General features: G+C 38.6%; 3 protein-coding genes across 6 annotated transcripts in view; 2 read left to right on the top strand and 1 right to left on the bottom strand.

Annotated features, from left to right (window-relative positions):
* Positions 1-6276, top strand: ecscr (endothelial cell surface expressed chemotaxis and apoptosis regulator). Its single transcript, XM_036588310.1, has 9 exons — positions 1-210; positions 1531-1638; positions 2179-2232; positions 2544-2642; positions 4150-4248; positions 4340-4435; positions 4519-4552; positions 4649-4719; positions 5139-6276. The coding sequence occupies exons 1-9, from the start codon at positions 150-152 to the stop codon at positions 5234-5236; spliced, it is 720 nt and encodes a 239-aa protein (XP_036444203.1). The 5' UTR covers positions 1-149; the 3' UTR covers positions 5237-6276.
* Positions 6277-7305: 1029 nt separating this feature from the next.
* dnajc18 (DnaJ (Hsp40) homolog, subfamily C, member 18) lies at positions 7306-16405 on the top strand. The gene is made up of 8 exons (XM_036587842.1): positions 7306-8017; positions 9061-9268; positions 9753-9898; positions 11304-11516; positions 11689-11801; positions 12940-13049; positions 13279-13451; positions 14990-16405. Exons 1-8 carry the CDS (start codon positions 7876-7878, stop codon positions 15112-15114), a joined length of 1230 nt encoding a protein of 409 aa, XP_036443735.1. The 5' UTR covers positions 7306-7875; the 3' UTR covers positions 15115-16405.
* Positions 13457-18929, bottom strand: part of LOC118819876 (bromodomain containing 8) — a 27868-nt gene continuing 22395 nt past the window's right edge. For all 4 annotated transcript variants that reach the window (XM_036587841.1, XM_036587838.1, XM_036587839.1 and 1 more), the window contains exons 19-20: positions 17388-17432; positions 13457-17056 (exon numbers count right to left, since the gene is read on the bottom strand). In XM_036587841.1, the coding sequence (XP_036443734.1) occupies positions 16997-17056; positions 17388-17432 (105 nt within the window). In that variant the 3' untranslated portion in view covers positions 13457-16996. The remainder of the gene's footprint in view (positions 17057-17387; positions 17433-18929) is intronic.

Here is an 18929-nt window from a genome sequence, read left to right as displayed (position 1 = left end):
AGCTCCTCACTCTGCTCCAGACTCATTCACATATACACACTTCAGTGCTTATCTCTTCTGTCTTTTTTCTTTTCTTATACATCTGTGCTTGGTGACCTCTATTAGTAGCCATCAGCCTTTTACGTACCAAACCTCTCTGGATTAGAGCCATGGATCTGCTATTATGTTCTTTTATTGTGTTCTGTGTGTCTCTCTCCTTTATCTCAGCAGGTAAGTCTGAAGAACGACTATTCACAGAAACTCATTACTTGCCTGGTGTCAGGAGATGCTGTAGTTACGCTCAAAGGAAAAATGAATGTGCTACTTGTAAAGATTATATGCTCTTTACATAACAGCCTCACTAGTCTCAGGAAGAAGAGTTACAGTAGGGAGCTAGTTCTCCATATTCTAAATTCATTCACAAATGATTCTCAGTGAGAAATATAACAAATACACAGCCTCCAGATCTGTGAGTTGTTTTATGAGCAACGTTTCAACAACTGCCATTGTTAAGCTGTGATAATGAAATACATACAATTGAGAATGCATTTTTGTGAGCACATCCTGGTTGGGATGTCATGGCCAGCACCCTAGAAGCAAAAAAGGAATACTCTGATTTTCCTTGATTTGAATGTACATGTATATAAACTTATTGGCAAAATTGTGTTGAGTGAGCCTTCTGGTTTTTCTTAAAAGGTCACCCATATCAGTGACCAGTATTTGAACTAGCAACTGATAAGAAGGAGGCCAAACCTATATCACTAATATTTTCCTTATGCTCTATATATGTATGTTTAACAGATGTTGTTGCTGTCCAAAAACAATTACAACTTTTGTTGATTTTTATTTTTCTACATCATTTGAGCACTATGAATATTTCACTATGACAGGACCAACTGAAATGCTCCAACATTGATTAAAATAAAATCTCTTTACAATAACTTACATTAACAGAAGTTTTTGTTCTCTCCTATAAAGTTATAACTTTGGAGATACTCGTTTTTCTTTGAACAGCAACGATATGCAGAACATATGTGGTTGGTTGCTACTGTACATACATATATATATATATATATATATATATATATATATATATATGTTTGTGTGTGTGAAAAGCCTTCACATGGTATATGGTGTGAACATGTGAACAATACAAATGGCCCACAGGCAACAGCATATCACTGTCCACCACTACAGATTTGTATTATTATTATTTGCAACACTGTCTTCAAATTCCATGCTGCAGATTTAATATGACACAAAGAATACAATTCATACAATTAATACAGTTGAATTTATTCACACATATACCTGTATATATATATATATATATATATATATATATATATATATATATATATATATATATATATGTTTATGTGTCATGTGGACAATACAAATGGCCCAAAATAACATGAAATAAAATCTTTCTGTTACATTAGCGTATGTTTTTCCTTCTCTTAAACTATCAGTTTAAGGAAACAAGTTTATGCTACGATGGCACTGACATGAATTTATGTATTGATTCTAAGTGCTGTGCTTTTTTCACAGCAACTCCCTCTGTCCAAACCACCCAGCATGCGACCACAGTAATGACCAGCACCACCTCGATAAAATATGCCTCACCTACAGCAAACTTCATTTCAACTCAGTATACTGGTAATCCATCAGAAAATATCTTTTTACATGAATAAATCTGCTAACAAACTTCTATAATAATATGTGGGACAGTGTCTTTTAACCTCTTTACACATCCTTTAAGCAGTTGATCTATTTCTTTGGGGGCTAAGCTTCATTCTAACAATGTTAATCCTTCTGAATTTAAAATCAGGCAGGGTTGATGTATTCATTATGATCTAATTATTTAGTGTTTGTTGTATATCATCACTGCCATTTGCAAATAGAGGATACCATTTATATTTGGTGAACATCTCATGATGAACTGACTAACAGAAATGATTCAAAATGACCTCCAATAAAATCTCATTACAGTTACTTACATTAAGGTCATGACCATTTTGTCCTTCAACTGCAAAGTTACAATTTAAGAGATATGAGGTTTTGTTACAACAGTGACAATATGCTGTATATGTGGAATATTAAAATTGTGTTTTGTGTACTTTTTGAAGGCCTTGTCAAATTGGGCGAGTACTGCTTAGAAATTATATTATAATAAGTTACTTTGCATTTCACTTCCAGAAGGCAGTAGTAATTCAAGTGGCTTCAATGTTACCTCTCCTCCCAGCTCAGCAGGTAAGGGTAGCATTTGTATTCACATCTGTGAAACGATTCTATGAAAATGAAGATGATTCAGTTAATGCTGCAGGTGGAAAACAGTGGCCTAACCTAATTACCACACAAATGCTAAAACCCTAAGTCAACACTTCATATTCTAATGAGGCTTTAATTCGGAAAGTGGGACAACACTATGTAACAAATGACTCATAAGGAAGACCCATACTAATTATTCAAACATGACTCATACAGTTTATGAAACAATGCCTTACAGTAACCAGTGTGAGTACTGAGCAGAGAGGATGTTATGAAAATAATGTGCGTTGCAGGACAAACCAAGCTGGTCAGCCCAACATCTGCCGGGTTTACATCTCACATGAGTTCCAACATGGGCCAAATCACCTCTTCCCCTGCAGCTGTCCAGTCAGGTTTGACACCCATTTACACTTCACAGTGATCACATTGTTAAACCCCATGAACATCCTCAAATCTAGCATGAGTTTCTGACTCATTGGGTGCATTTTCATAGACCACTCCCATTAAGATAGAATCGCTTGAAGTGTATCACTATGTACACTTTTAAAAATAATGTTTTTTAAATGATTCTTGGCTTGGATGCACGGTTCTAGGAAAACCTCTAATCGGCATAGATCATGTGGAGATTCTTTAAACTTTTAAGGTCGCTTATCCTACATTTATCATGTACTTGTGTGTATTTTTTCTCCCTGAGGTGCACTTATATCATTTGTGTGGTTTTGTGAACCAAAACCAATTACAATTCTTTTTTTCATGAGCATTTTCCAATTTTACTTTATTTATAACTAGTTTTGTTACTGTGCCTTTAAGACTGAGACATGTAAATATGGCTCTGATCTGATTGGCTGTCCTGTTTCATACCTGTTCAAAAGCCAGTCCAGGCTGAAACTTTCTTTATAATGTCAATGTGAATGGGCAGGGCTAAACTGCTTTAGGCTAAATAGCCAGATACATGCAAATATGTTGGTTTTCATGACATAAGGAGTAAGAATTAGGTCGTAAATAGCACGCAATTAACAATGTTTACATTCTACATGAAACTCATATTTTTCAAAATATTACATTTTTTGCACTATGGGTACCTTTAAAAACTTATATCTCATCTTATGATAAGTTGATATATCTATTTTTTCTCATGATGAAATTATTGTAAGATTATTATCATAAGATCATTTAACTCATTTCTAGACCCTTTTTAAGCTCGTTTAAAGTCATTTTGTATAGTAAAATGTTGTATTCTTTTGATAATGTTGCTTGTTTCAAGCAGTATTACTTATATAAGCAAATTGATCTTCCTTTTTTGTCTTGAAACAAGCAAAATTATCAGCCAATAGCATAAGACATAAAATGGCTTAAAACTAGTAAAAACATCTAGATGTAAGTTAAATATCTTATAAAGAGATATAAAAAGACATAATGACTAAAAACAGTGGTTTATAGCATCACCTGTTCGGCACCTTTATTTTTAAGAGTGCACATATTACTCAGCAGAATGGTACAATAATGACTAGCATTAGCACTAAGCATTAAAGAGTAAAAATGTCACACTTTATAGCTCTCAGCTTATACAGCTTTGTGGAGATTTATGCATGATCCCACAATTCTACACAGGAATGCCAAAGGTGTACTAAATGTTGAACCTGTCTAAATGAGTCATTGATAGCACATCAAAGTGCATTAAAATAGCAGGGGAAAAAACTGGGAATCAAATACTCTACACCTGGGGTGCACAACACTGTTCCTGGAGGGCTGGTGTCCAGTACAGCTTGGTGATTTACCTGCTCCAACACACCTGATTACACTTATCTGTTAATTGCCAGGTTAACTGGGTGTGTTTGAGTACTTAGCTGTTTCTATTTTTTTTTCTAGCTCATCTGTAATATTTTTCTCAATGTGCAGATCATGATCCTGGACCAGTGAACTTTACAAACAAGGAGGCCCCCACAGCAGCCCCACCTACACAGCCGCCAAGCAACAGCCTCACTATGTTAGCCTTTGGTAGGACACATATCAAACCTTCTCAGTAATTATGATATGTTTTGGCTGTTGCCTTCAAATTTGTGATAATCTTTCTGGCACCTCCTTGCAGGTGTGATGAGCTTCATTCTCATTCTGATCATCGTTATGGTGATCTTGGTAACAGCCGTTAATCTCAGAGGACGGTGTAATAACACAAAGGAAGAGGGTGAGATTCTGTGTTATATTGCTCTGTGTTATATATGCTCTCCCATAGCTTTAGTGTATTAATACTTTTGGTTTACCTTACAGGTGTTAAGGGCTATGACTCAGTGATATCAGAAAGGTATGAATTAAAACTCTATTTCTGACCATATAAGCAGGAGGATGAATAATCACATATGATATAAAACTCTTTTTGATTGGTCCAATATTCTCACAGCAACATGACCAGCACCGGAGAGAAAGAAAGCATCACACTGGTCTCCATAAGGACGATAAACACGGAGACTGGTAAGTAAAGATTTGCAAAAATGTACCCTCTTTAAAAAGATGGTTCTTCAAGAGTTCTTTAGTAAACACAATGGTTCTATATAGAACCATGAACACTCAAAGAACCATTTGCAACAAAGAAGGTTTTTCTATTGTTACAAGCTTTGTAACTGCACTAGAATGCCTTTTCAAAAAGGTTCAATATAGAACCACAAACATCATATTCTCCATCAACAGGAAGAACCATTTCACCATGCAAAGAATCTTTAAGCATGAGAATAGTTCTTTGAGTGTTCATGATTCCATATAGAACTACTGTCTTTACTAAAGAATACCTGAAGAACCAACTTCTTTAAGAGTGTAACTTTAATGGTGCAGGGCTCCTGCCAAGCATTTGAGGTCAACAGTAAGATCTTTCCTGCCTTCTTCTCATTTCACAGACTCAGATTCACCACAGATCTCCTCCGTCCGCAGTACAATACTGGACAATGAGGACCAAGAGCTCAGCAGAGATCTGCTCAGTATCAGAGCACAGTAAACACGCTCAGCTCTAATTCAGCACAGGGATGGAGCACAGCTGCCCCTTATGTCCCCTTTCAGAAACAGCAAACGATGGTATTAAAGGAACTGTTCAACAAAAAAATGTAATTGTCACAGTTTACCTCTTACCCCAAATGTAGTTGATCAGACAAGACTTGCTTTGTGTCCAAAGTTTGCTTGTTTAGTAACAGAAGTAGCACAAATATTACTAGACTTACATTACTTGTTAGCAGTGTGCGAAAGACCCTGCGGTATTCAGGAGTCCCATGTTACAGATGTTAGTCTATAAAGGACGAACCAGGTGAACCAGTCTGCTACAGCGCCACCCTGAGGCAGACTGTCTGCATCTCTAGTTGGTCAAGACTACCAAAGCCAGAAGCTTGTTAATTGTAGGTGAAGCAGGCTGAACAATGACAGCATATAATCATAAAAAGTTTATTTTCAGGATCGCCCAGAATTTTGATTTTAAAACATTCAGGCGGTCCAATAGGCCTGAATCCCCCCCACCCCCCACCCCCAGTCCCCCTGTATTTCACACCTTGCTTGTTAGGTACAATAGCTTTATAGCTCCAGTACAAAACTAAAGAAGCAGATATGTTCTGGCTGATTAACTATATTTGGGGTAAAGAGAAAACTGTGTAAATGTGATTTTTTTTTTTTTGCTAAACCAAGATGAAGCCTCAGTTCAACATTTTTAAGGTCTACATTCATCACTGGTCATTTGTCTCTCATATGTAAATATTTATTCACAATTAAAAATGATAAAGGATGAACAAATGACCAGTATATGTGTGATATAGTCATTTGAACATATCAGAAACCTTACACTTTTTGGAAAATCAGGCTCACGGCAGTATTAGCTTAAAAAAATTTAAAAAATGAAAAAATGAAAAAAATAATTTTCCTGGTTCATTTTAAAATAAGAGACAGAGTAGTAGAGAGTGGAAAGTATGCACCCAGACAGCAAGCATACATCGGCTCAGTGGCTTGCAAATGCACACAGCCTTTTACTTTAGAAAATAATCGAAGACAAATATTACAAACAACTGAGAGAGAAAAAAATAATGACCAGGCCTAATGTAAATTGATTTTATAGAAAATGCTGTTGCTGACACTGTGCTAGATTAAAATGATTTACTAAACTAATTTACAAGGAATAACTAAAGAAAGGAAGGAAGGAAAAATAAATACATTTTACTCTGAATGGAAAATGAGAGATGATAAGTGAAATTTTGTGTATTGCTCTAGTTAACCACCGGTGGACTGCCAGCTTTGCCATCAGCGGGCCAACAGTGGTCCACTATCCTCTTGCCATCCTATTCTCTCCCCATATTGTCCAGATATTGAAACTAAACTTTTTTTGTGCTGTGTTGTCACAAAATAATTGACATATGCCTTTTTAGCCTACAGCAGACCAGGTACACTTATTCACATTGGAGTCATACTGAGTGTTTCAGACCGGAGTGCTTTTTGAATGAAGCACAGTACAGACCAACCTCAGAGGTCATACATATATATATATATATATATATATATATATATATATATATATATATATATATATATATGTGTATATATATATATATGTATATGTATATACAATAAAACAATAAAATCTAGTTCCTGCTGAAAAAAAATCACTGAAACCATTAAAGGTTTCTGTTGGTTCCTAGGGGTGTCCAATGGTCCTACTAATGTTTTACGTGTTTTTCCTGATGGGCTGATCTCACAGTATAAAGGATTCTGATGATTTAACAGGTGTTCTGAGACTGATCCCAGATGCATTTGATGGTTTTCCTAATTGAATCTAAAGGTGTCCTACAGGAAACTAGTGGTCACTAATGAAGCCAATTCCCACCAGAAAGCAAAACCATCAGGTTTTAATCCTAATGGTTCTGATGTTGTTGTTCAGCAGGGGAATATGGGCCCTTTAAAACTGCGAGAGATTTTTATGATCAGTTCTTCCCTGCATGCTTGTCTTTTGTAAAGCCAGATCTGACATTCAAAGAAGTATTCACGCCACATTTTATTTGTGGTAGAAATGTGTTTTTTTGCCTGTCCACTCACTGTAACATAAATGTGAGCTCGACGCCGCTGAGACACGCCGTGAGGGCGCCATGTATGGCCAGTGTGATCTTCCCCCTGGATTTTGGTATTACCGCATTTCCGTTTCCCCTTAGCAATGGCGGCTGCTACTAATGTTTAGATGTTTCGTGTCTTGGTCTTCTGGTGCGTGTTTCTGTAAAGCTATGCGGGACGTTTTGTTTCAGACATGCTGTTTCTGATGAATAAGTATTCGCGTACGATTGAACTGCGTCAATGGGACCAACATGCTGCTGAAAATCAGACACTAATCTGCTGATACACCTTTTTGTTATTAATTAGCAGTTAGCTTGCTAGCGTCTTCACGTACCGGTTTTGCTAGCCAGCCAAACCAGTCGGGTTAACTGAATATTCACAGCACGGCAAATCTGCGTATAATTTTAGGGTCAGATTTGCTGTCTACGTTTGAAATTTTAAACTGTTAAACTGTCGAAGTGCACATCATCTTCCGCAGTTTTTGGCAGACTGTCTCTGCAGCTGTCAGAAAGCCGTCAGCGCAGGTGTCAGTCCCGAGCAGTGGATCCGCTGTAAGAGATGCCGGGATTTGAAACGGACAAGGAGGAATCTGACCGATTGATAGAGAAAGCAAAGCTATGTCTACGGTCAGGACGGAAGGAGAAAGCTCTACAGATGCTGTACGAAGCACAGAAGATCTACCCCAGCACCCGAGCCAGAGGTCAGTAGCCTGTGATTTAGCCCCGCAGTAGGTTGGCAGAGCGAGGGCGCCTGCTGGCCGAGCCGAGCGCTGAAATAGAAAGTGCAGCGTCTGGATATTGGACGTTGCATAATCGGCGCTGTGGTGCGTTCTCGCTGTGTAGCCTTGTTTTCCCATTGCAAAACACTGGAGTCGTGAGTGTTTGGTCATTTGACAGCTTTTCGTACGTGTTCCACTGTACATTCCAGTCTCAATACATTTGCTGAACTGTTTTAAAATGTAGTTTAATGAGCTGAGTTCATATGTGAACACACAATGGCATTAACTGTTAGAGCTAAACTTTCCAAAAATTCCAAATGAAGAAATCCCTTCTAATTAATGAGTTCAGCTACTTTAAGGTGCAACCTTTGCTGACATAGGAGCTCAACTGAGCACACAGCTTTTGTAATCTTCAGAGAAAAGCATTGTCAGTAGGATGGGATGCTCTGGAGCAGCCACACATGGGCCTAAGGTCGTCAGTGCCAAGGCTGAAGGGGTATGAACTCCCCAGCACTGGGCTGTGGTGCAGAGGATCTGCATTGCCTGGAGTGATGGGTCACCTATGAGATGAGTTGGAGTGGTTTTTGAGTTCCATAATTAATCATCCAACATCACTACTTTACCTCACTAATGCTCTTATGGCTGAATGCAGTCAAAATCCTCACAGCTATGTTCCAAAGTCTAGCGTAAGATTCTCCCAGTTGTCTTAAAGGCTGTTTCTGCAGCAAACTCCCAAATTAATACCCTTGACTTAAAATAATGTTGGATAAGCAATTAAGCAATTGTCTACTAAGTTGTGGACATATTATGAACACATATTATGAATGTATAATGGATGTGTGCAAATGTGGAAAATGAACTCAGTCAGTTTGTCAGTGATAGCAAGTTGTCCCCATAAGGGAAGACAACAGACTGCGCTGCCATTTGAATCATCACTAATATCGTTAATAACAAATGAATCACTCATAGTTCTTCAGTCATTCAATCTGAAAAGCCTAATTGTGTGCTTCTCTGTAAACCTTCAGTTCTCATTGATGCCATTGTGAAAAATGGGAGCGCAGCAGCCCCTGAAACAGAGCGCACATACACTCCTCCGCCCGGCTGGAGGAATGACGAAGATGGCCCTGGCCAGCGGCATCACCAGCATCACAGTGCGGGAGAGGCGCGTGCGAGTGAGGGGCCCAGTGACGACAAAAAGAGCTATACTGAAGAGCAGAGACAGGGGGTCCTCAGGTACATGCATTCAGTTACCATTACTAATTAGACACTCCCACTGCAGTCTGTCTGTTTCATAGTTCACAGAATTAGCATGCCTTTATTTGATCCAGGCCTTTATGATGCAAGTTGTGTTTATTTCCATTTACCTAAGTGATCCAGATGTATTGGAAATCTTACACTGCTTCTGTCAGACAGATAAAGATAAGAGTAGCATTATAATTAAGCACATACATAGACACTATACACAGATACAGAGACTCTACACACACAGTATAATCACTGTTGTGGTGCATACAAAAATTGAGCTTTTAATTTAAAAGAATTGCATAATGTGATTGTCCCATGTGCAGTTCTGACCATTGTTCCATAGTAGAAAGTGACCAGCTTTTGTTTGTGCGTGCCTTTTTTCAGGCACTTTAAACAATATATGCACTCCTGTTTTTCTTCACGGTTGCACTGGTGGGATTGTTGTAAGTGTCCTTTCCTTTAATGTTTGCAGGATAAAGAGATGTAAGGACTTCTATGAAATTTTGGGAGTGCCGAAAGATGCCAATGATGAGGACTTGAAAAAGGCCTACCGAAAGCTTGCCCTGCGCTTTCATCCAGACAAGAACTTTGCTCCTGGGGCCACTGATGCATTCAAAGGTAGGCTTCTACATACAGCTGTGCTGCTTGTTGGCATAGAAAAGAAGATCATACTTTAAGGGGAATTCCACTGATATTTCAAACTTTCTGCATAATTAAATAATTAAAAGAGATTTTTAAAAAGGCACTCAGAATGGGTTGATATGAATTGTCCCATTCTAGAGAAACGTCAGAATTGAACCCAGTGCTGGTGATGGGAACCAGATGTTTGAAGTGTTTAATGTCTCTGAAACCTACCTCACAAAAAAGTTATTACATGGAATAGTTTTAAAAAGCTGCTTGTTGTCTGAAATATTTTACAGTTTTTAATCCATCAGAGGGGAACCATCAGGTCCTTCTATGCCTAATGATTCCTGTTAAGTAAAAACGAAATACATGTCTGTAACCTGTAGTTCAATTATATTTAATGTATTTATCATGTTATATATTTTCAGACAGATTATGAGTACAAATTTTTAGTACTGAGTCCGATACCATACTGAGTAACCTACCTAGAATTAAGTAGTTGTTGGTGTAAATCTAGAATGGCCAAGAAATGTTTATGTGAATCACCATTAGCATAGTGCTAACACACTACTAGAATCAGATAAGGGTGCTAACAGAAATTACCATTATCATAGAGGTGTTTTTTTTTTTGATCGAGTTTTGACATTCATGGTCCAAACTGTACACCTAGCTCTAATAATCTTGGTTGCCACTGAAATCCATTAATGGCCTAGCAGTACATGCAAGGCAAATTAGCACTCAAGGAAAATAATTTTTTTTGTAACTTTTTTCCATTTCCAGCACTACATTTAAAACTCAGAAGACACATCTAGGTTCACTGATCATTTTTGAAAGTAAATAAAATTGATATATTTGTGTTGTAGACATCACAACCTCTGGTTTCCATCACCAATATTGTAATGTAAATATGAGTCAGTAAGTTTGTCTAGAATGTGGCATTTCATATCAGACCACTCTGAATGACTTTGGTTACATCTTAACGATTGATTCATGCAGAAATGTTGAAAATTGGTTATATTCTCCTTTAATACTATGAAGAACAATACTCTGTTTGTTCTTCAGTGTGTTCTGCAGTGACATCTGGACTCAGTAATAAGACCATTCTAAATCCTGTTTTTTTTTTTTGGTCTAAGTTCTTCTGTGTGTGGCGGCCACCTACCCTTTTTTTTTCAGAAACACTCTGTGTGGTTCTTGCTGACACATGGTGGATTTGAGCTATAACCATACTTTAATTGGTTTATTTGGCCTTTTTTTTTGGTGATGGGTGGTGCAAGTGTCTGTTGTAACTTTGGATTTTTTACAGTTTCTCTTTACTACTTGAGTTGGCTTTTGTGGTGTAGTTTTAAATCTAACTTTCCTGCAATAACTGTCAAATATGCCTTATTTTCCTTCTTGGCAGCCATTGGTAATGCCTATGCAGTGCTGAGTAACCCAGAGAAGAGGCAGCAGTATGATCAGTATGGGGAACAGGGTGCCACTGAGCCAGCCAGTCACTCTTCAGCCCAGCCACGTCACACACACGGACACCATCGCACCTTCCACAGGGACTTTGAGGCTGATATCTCCCCTGAGGAGCTCTTTAATATCTTCTTTGGGGGCAGGTTCCCAACAGGTTAGTCCCAAGTTCCAAGTGCATTACCACTGGCAGTGAGGTACTTTCAGGTTGTTGAAGTAAAATAATATCTAAAACTTGAGGGCAGTTATATAAGCTACGATATGTAGCTTATGTATTGCAATCAGAAGTATGAAATAATGCTTGTTGAATGTCCTGTGCTTAATTGCAGGCAACATCCATGTGTACACCAACAGAGGAGCCTCTTATGCCCATGTATACCAGCCACGCAGACGTCGTGCATATGAGCGACGAGAAGAAGAGGTAGAAGACAACCGCAGCCAGGTCAGTTACTCTGTCTCTCATGTCTAGACCCTTTGACCCCATTCCTTGCTTATTAAAACCAGAAGCTGGCTTACACCAAGAATGACAAAGTTGATGAGATGAAAAATGTGTGACACTGTATGACCTCCTCATCTGTAAAAAAAAAGCTAAAATCAGTAAAAACTCAGCACTCCAGCAGTTAAGTCATTATTCAGCCAACCCACAAGTGTAGTATTTAATTTTTATAGGCCTATCAGAACTAAAATATTGTGGCAAAGTGGGTAAAATTTTCACTTATTCAAAATTCTTTCTTCAAGAACTTTCAAACGGTAGGTGAAAAAAGGTTAATGTGTACATTATCACAGTCAGCAACCAAGAAATTCAGCTTCCATTTGGTTTGCATCTGAAATTGATGTAGAACATGTTGATTTCTGTGATCTGTCACAACTGCTGTGAGGTGATACGCAACCATCTACAAATTTCATTGCTTCCATTGCAAGTGGCCATTGTTGGGGTCTAAGCACTACATGACTTGTGGTGCCAGTAGAAAACAAATGATGGGCAAAGCTTTTAGAATGGCCTTGATTTATAATAAATGTGAGGTCCCCAAAAGAGATGTCTTTCTGGTTTTGTACACAGTAACCTTTTGACATCACTAAGGTAGGCAACAGAAATTTAATAAATGAATCCAAATACCTAGAAGAGTACAGTGATTGGACATGACGTCTGTTTGCATAGTAGTTAAACTCAGTGAACTAAACAATTCCACAGCTAGAACACCTGTATTTCAGTCTTCGAGTGCCTCAGAACTGTTAAAATCATATTTTCTCAGGAATGATCCAATCAGACCCCGCAACAGGGGATTGGTTTCTGAACTTCTCACGTTTTCATCACTCATGAGTTTTCATGTCTGGTGGTGCTTTAAGCTTCTGTTACTTGTTAGCTGGTGCAAGATGCAAACATTGGACATCAAACATGTCATGGCTGATCAGTTAGATTTGGGCTATGGGGAAATTTGTCAGTTTAATTCTTCAGTTTAATCAGCTACTTTTTTGCCAAAATATCCCTTTAACTATATTTTATGTAAGATCATTAATGAATAGTTGTAAGATGAATTAGTTACTCAAATACTTTTATAATTATTGTTTTTATTTTTTAGAACACGTTCACAGCCCTCCTGCAGCTTCTCCCTGTGCTGGTCCTCGTCCTCATCTCTGTAGTAACCCAACTGATGGCAACCAACCCTCCTTACAGCCTCTTCTACAAACCGTGAGTGTGACCCCTTCTTCAGACCTGAACCACAGCAAGACTGCTGGAACCACAGAGCACACCTTTGATATGTAGATCTTTAACAAGCTGAAAAACTTTTTTCAAGCCAGATCGAGAGTGATTGATCAAGTATGTACTATTACCAAGAACTTTAGATTTATATCTTTCTAAGCAAAGAGAAACAGTTATATTGGGGATAGTGATAAGAGAACACTCTGCTGTCTTACAGGTCCATGGGTTTGGTGGTGAGTAGGGAGACCCAGCACATGGGTGTACCCTACTATGTAGATAAGAGCTTTGAGAAGGAGTACCGTGGGGCAGCTCTTGATGAGCTAGAAAAGACCATTGAGAGCGACTACATAGAACATCTACAGAGCAGCTGCTGGAAAGAAAAACAACAGAGTGAGTCTTTTTAATTCCATTTAATTACACTGATATGTTAGTGCACGATTGCCAAGTTGTGTTTGATGTATGGTTCTCCTAACCCCTCAAGAGACACAAAAAATGGCTACTTCTGCTGTTTAATCTACTGATCTCTGTTAATAACATGATTTCTTAAAGTTGTTGTTGCTGTTGATATGTAAAGAATGTGGTATAACATAACCAAAACTAGATTGTCACAAACTGCCTTTTAGAACGAAAAAATATGTGCATAGAAATGTCACATATCACTTGGATTTTATTGTTACTCTGAAGAATTAAATCAGTAAGTGCTTAACAAGTGTTTACCGATCAGAATTCTCGGGAAACATGATAGTGTATCCAAAAATAAAGGTGCCTAGTGCATCTGTTATATAGTGATAGAAAACAGAGTTGGAACAAAAATCAAAACAAAAATTCTCCATGCTAATGCATTTTGTTCTGCTCACAGTGGATGGCACACACCATAACTGCTTTAATGATTAGATTGAAATGGGTTGAAGAGGACATCGCCAAAGTCTCTGAATGTATTGCTGGCAAAACTTTGCGATAAGTAGAGTAAATGAAAACTTCTAAATAAGAATAATACTAGAACATGGATAATTGTCTGTTACTGCCTTATAGTGGTTTACTTACAACTAATCTTCTTTAACTAAGCTTCCATACAAAATTAGGAAAAAATTATGTACCCCATATTATAGCCTGCCAGTACAGTAAAAGCTAAAAGCTTAAGTATCCTGCATGGCCATTGATTTATATGTCCAAGTGTGCAATCACAGCATTGCAATTCACCATTTCCCCATTAAGTACTAGAATTTTATTTTAATGAATCCTTATAGTAGACATAAAATGTTCATGACTTTACTGAATTTGTGAAATTGTATCATTGCCTTGATTTTTTTCCTAAACTTATGCAGGATTTATGTGTGAATGACAAATAGCATATGCATGAAAATCTGGTAGCTATTTTTGGCTTGTTAAATTGTCATTAGGCTTCTGCTATCATCTGACTCTGGTGATTTTTGTCCCTTAATGTGGCCAAGAACTGTCTGCTTTGAGAGAACAGGGCCATTGGATTGGCGTGCAAGAGAATCAACCACTGACAGTTGCAGTAGCAAGGTGATTTTCAAAACGGGCCTACAAGAAAAACAAACCTGCAGTGAACATCAGTGTGTCTCTGCAAATGTGCAAGAGTGCAATAGTCTAGTGACTATATCTCGCTCCAAAAGGCTTGTTGTTATAGTGCACAATGCAGGCCACAAAATTTGTTTCCTGTTTGGCAGACAAACCCCACTGCACGAAAGTACATTCACACAGATGTACGGGTAGCCAATCAGAATGGAACTGACAGAATCTATATAGCTGTGGGCAGTTTCAGGTGCAAAGAAATAGTACAGGTCAGTGTAGCGCTGTAAACAACAACCTAATCTCAGCCTCAGAATGTCTGAGGATGTGAATAGATTGTCTGTACTTCCTTGTACAAACTGTACAGTGTGTGCTTGTGTGTTCCTCTCTTGCAGAGTCGGACCTGGCTAATTTGGGCCAGCTTTATCGGGATGAACGGCTGAAGCAGAAGGCCGAGACCATGAAGCTGGACCACTGCGAGAAGCTGCACCGCTTCTTGGGCCGCCAGAGGGGTGACTGAGAGTGGGCTTCTCTCCCAGCATGCTCTCCCCCAAAAGAGTTCTTACTGTCAGTGATTAATTTTGAATTAATCTGTGCAGGTCACTTTCTTGGAAGGGAGAGATGATGCAAGTAGAGAGGTGGTCTGAGATGTATTTAGGTGAGAGCATGGTGCCTTTTGCCCTGCTGCCTGGGGAAAAGGCCACTAGCATGCTGAATTACACTGGAGCTGCTGGGAGCGATAAATTCAGTCTTCTGCAACAGAGAGGCCTCCTTGCAGAGGGTGTGTTTGTGTGTGTGTTTGTGCCAGAGCTGGGTTTTATTTCCTTACATTAAGGAACTTAGGCTCCAGGCTTGCTGACAGGGTTGATGCTAGAGATCCTCCTGTTCACACTCCCACTTTATTGGATGCCTGCCTGAGTTTCATTAGTACTATTGTTTATTTAACTGACTTCAAATAATACTGACTAAAAAAAATTAACTTATTTATTTTCTTTGTTTATGTGAAGTGAGTTATTTTTAGGTGTATCTAATGACACTGAAAAGCTTTCAGTTGAACACTAAGATTAATACATTTCCCCCCCCCACATTGGCTAAAGTTGAACGGTTGCAAACGACAGGGTCGAAAAACATAAATGCTTCAAAAAGCTCTTCCAGAAGTGTTTGTGTACAAACTTGAATCAACTTTCACATATTTAAATAAGTGAAAGTGATGTATCAATTCTTGACAATGCTCCCGAGGTCTAGCATCACAAGGCATTAACTCAGTCTCGTTAAGAGTCTTGTGTTGTGGAGAGGGAAAAATGTCTTTTGTCTGTGTTCTGAAATCTTGCCAAAAGCCATTATCTCAGTTATATATTTTTTTTTCGTAGATTCATTTATACATTTTACTCTTACCAAATTCCAAAATTTTGTGTTGCATGCAGCCCAGTGGGAGATTCCCTTTGCTTTGTGTTATACAGTGTTCAACACAGCAAAGTCAGGTTAAATTTATTTTAGAGCTCTTGCTTATAGCCTACGCACAAAGGAATTACTTGTAACTTTTCAGTTGTAAAGCTGGTCATATGTTGTACCTCAGATTAGTCAGCACTAGTCAAGAAGTTCAAAATGTGATAGCCTTTTTAATATAGCTCACATGGGGGCCTGAGAGCCAGGCTAATGTCCTAAAGGATGTAATGGGAAAAGCTTGGAAGGGCAGAGGCTAATTTAAATAATGTGTGAGCTGTAGCCATGTTGCCCTGTTGGCACTCTACGGCCAAGTTAGTTGGTGCTGAGTAAGATTTTGTGCTGGTTTAATAAAACACTGAGCATTGCTTCGTTCTCCTGAATTTCATCATTCTAAAATTGTGTAAGCTTTCTCCTGTGCAAATGTTCACACAAGTTGTATGCCAGTGTCATTCACTACAGCTTCCCTCTGCCATGAGTTAGAAATAGAAAGATGCTGAGGCTTCTCTCTTCCTCATTTACTCCTCTCCTTACTGTCTTGGCACGTTTACAACTGCTGGGAGGTTAATTTTCTGTGTTAACACACGTTTTTCTCACCTAAGGAGTCCTGCAAAGGTTATGCTACGTTCCCGGTTATCATATTTTTATTTTACTCATACATTTCATCTGTATCTTCTGGACAAACTATACAATGAACCATACTTGTGCCATTCGTTATCAGGACAGACAAAGTCACACATACTGCAGGACAGTCCTGTCCTTAACAGAGATGCCACATGGTTCCTCTTGTTGCACAAATACCTGTTCTCAAAACTCCAGTCAAATCCATTGGGTGCAAGTGCAGTGTTTACCGAGGTGAAGTGGGAGACAAGCAATAAAGTTTAGAGAGAGAGACACTCTAACTGTCTTAATGGCTCTGTCACTAGTCATGGAGTGGAGTCCACAGTTGGTCTTATTGATCACTTCTTCATTTTCAGGTCGGCCTCTATAGCACAGCGCCGGCCTCTTGTACCTCCATCCTGAGGAGACAGAAAGAGATGAGAGTTGTGAGCTTTCACAGTCCAACTACAATTGCATACACATGCAGTGGCGACCTACATTTCAGGCTTACTATTGTTAATAATCCTAAAACATGAACTACTCTGAAAGTAATTTGTAAGTTATATAGTTATGAGAAAAGAATTGAAATGTAAGCCACATATGAGCCAATACACTTTAAGCAGTTAAAGTGAAGAAAGAATCTGTAAACCTTTCTAGCATACAGTCATTTTGTTCACACGCTGTGTGTAAGATATATATGTTACTGTGTATGGCAGCCTACAGGGTAACGGCAGCAAAAAGAGTACTTACAAAAAGAGAGAGAAGGAAGGCAGGAGAGGCCATGGGAACACTGTCCTGTAAGAGGAAAAACAGGAGTCAGAAAGTGGGTTGTACACTCAAACATACAGTGGAGAGACTTGCACAGACTATTCTCTGCACTGCAGACACTGACAAGGTAGTGGTATGTTAGTGGGTGTTGTGCGAGGGTAACACAGTAGTGTTGGTGGAGTTTGTTTCAAACACCTGAGTGCTACTGCTGGACTGAGAGTAGTCCACCACCCTAAATATCCAGCCAACAGTGTCCTATGACCAGAAACTGACCATAGATGAAGCACTACAGGACAACAGACATAAACTGTGCATGGAAAAATGTCTAGGACAAAGAGATACTATCTTTACACCAGCAAGGTAGGTGAGTCGTGTGTTTAAAAACTGCACCAACAAAACGCCTACTAACGTAACTACCAGCATGGTTCGAATTACGGGGGGATTGGGTAAAAACAGTTAGGCGAGGTCAAAACCTTTATATATCTTTCTCACCTGTAGTTGTAACTATTGCAAAATTTCCCATAGTCATGCCTCGATTTCAGACACTCCTAAAGTGGACCATACCATTTCTTGACCTAGACGTTAGTTGTGTGTCTCGTCTGCCTGCCTCCTAGTCTATGCTGCAGTGCTGTTGTTGCACAAGCCAGTAGAGACACTGTGGGTTAATCTAAGAAGCTAGCTGTTTAGCTAGCTTGTTTAATTCACTTCACTTTCTTACCTTCAGAGTTTCTGAATTAGACTGTGTGAAGTGGCTATGGATAAATGCTAATGTTAGCTAGTTTCTAACTTTTTCAAACTAATAAAGCTAATGTTAGCTAGCTAGCTGATAGCCCGCCCTTTTATTTCCAGTGTTCTCTTGGAATTTCATCACCAATATTAAATGTCATATATTATCTAATAGCTACCGCTGGTTCTCAGTCATGAGCAGTGAGACAATGTAGGATTAGTCGTTGCAGAGATACGTTTTGACATAAAGAGTTTATTATTTCATTTTATTTGTATTTTGTGTGACTGTGGGGGTGCAGTTTTTGGCCTTTTTGATACAGCTTTTATAATAGGAACCCCCTTTGTTTTCACTTAGGAATTCAAGGTTTTAGCTAAAGTTAAAATCCATGTGTGCGGTAGAGTAATTGTATTAATTCAAATGTATGACTACTTTCTTGAACTCACATTAGTTTTCATTCACAGAGTCAACATGAGCAAGAGGGGACATGCACACTTTTTTGGTGCTAAAAAAGAATAATACCTTGTAAGAATTAGGACAGAGAGATGATAATGCAGCCTTTCTTTTCTGTGGTTGTTATGCAGGCTTAACACTGCAGAATAATATGGGTGAGAGCAGAAGGTGGTCAGAATGACAGTCAGCAGGCAGGTGGAAGTCAGGAGGACAGTGATCAGTGTATGTGGGTCTGACTTATTGGCAGTTTTGCTCTAGAATACTTTTGTCGGTGACACCTGACTACAAAAGTTGTGTGAAATGTGCCCCATGATCTGGTGTACTGGATTTGTCATTATCTACAGACT

Source organism: Colossoma macropomum, unplaced genomic scaffold (assembly GCF_904425465.1).
Source record: "Colossoma macropomum unplaced genomic scaffold, Colossoma_macropomum, whole genome shotgun sequence".
Lineage (NCBI taxonomy): Eukaryota > Metazoa > Chordata > Actinopteri > Characiformes > Serrasalmidae > Colossoma > Colossoma macropomum.
Note: the sequence above shows the minus strand (reverse complement) of the source record. Positions and strands in the feature narration are given on the sequence as shown.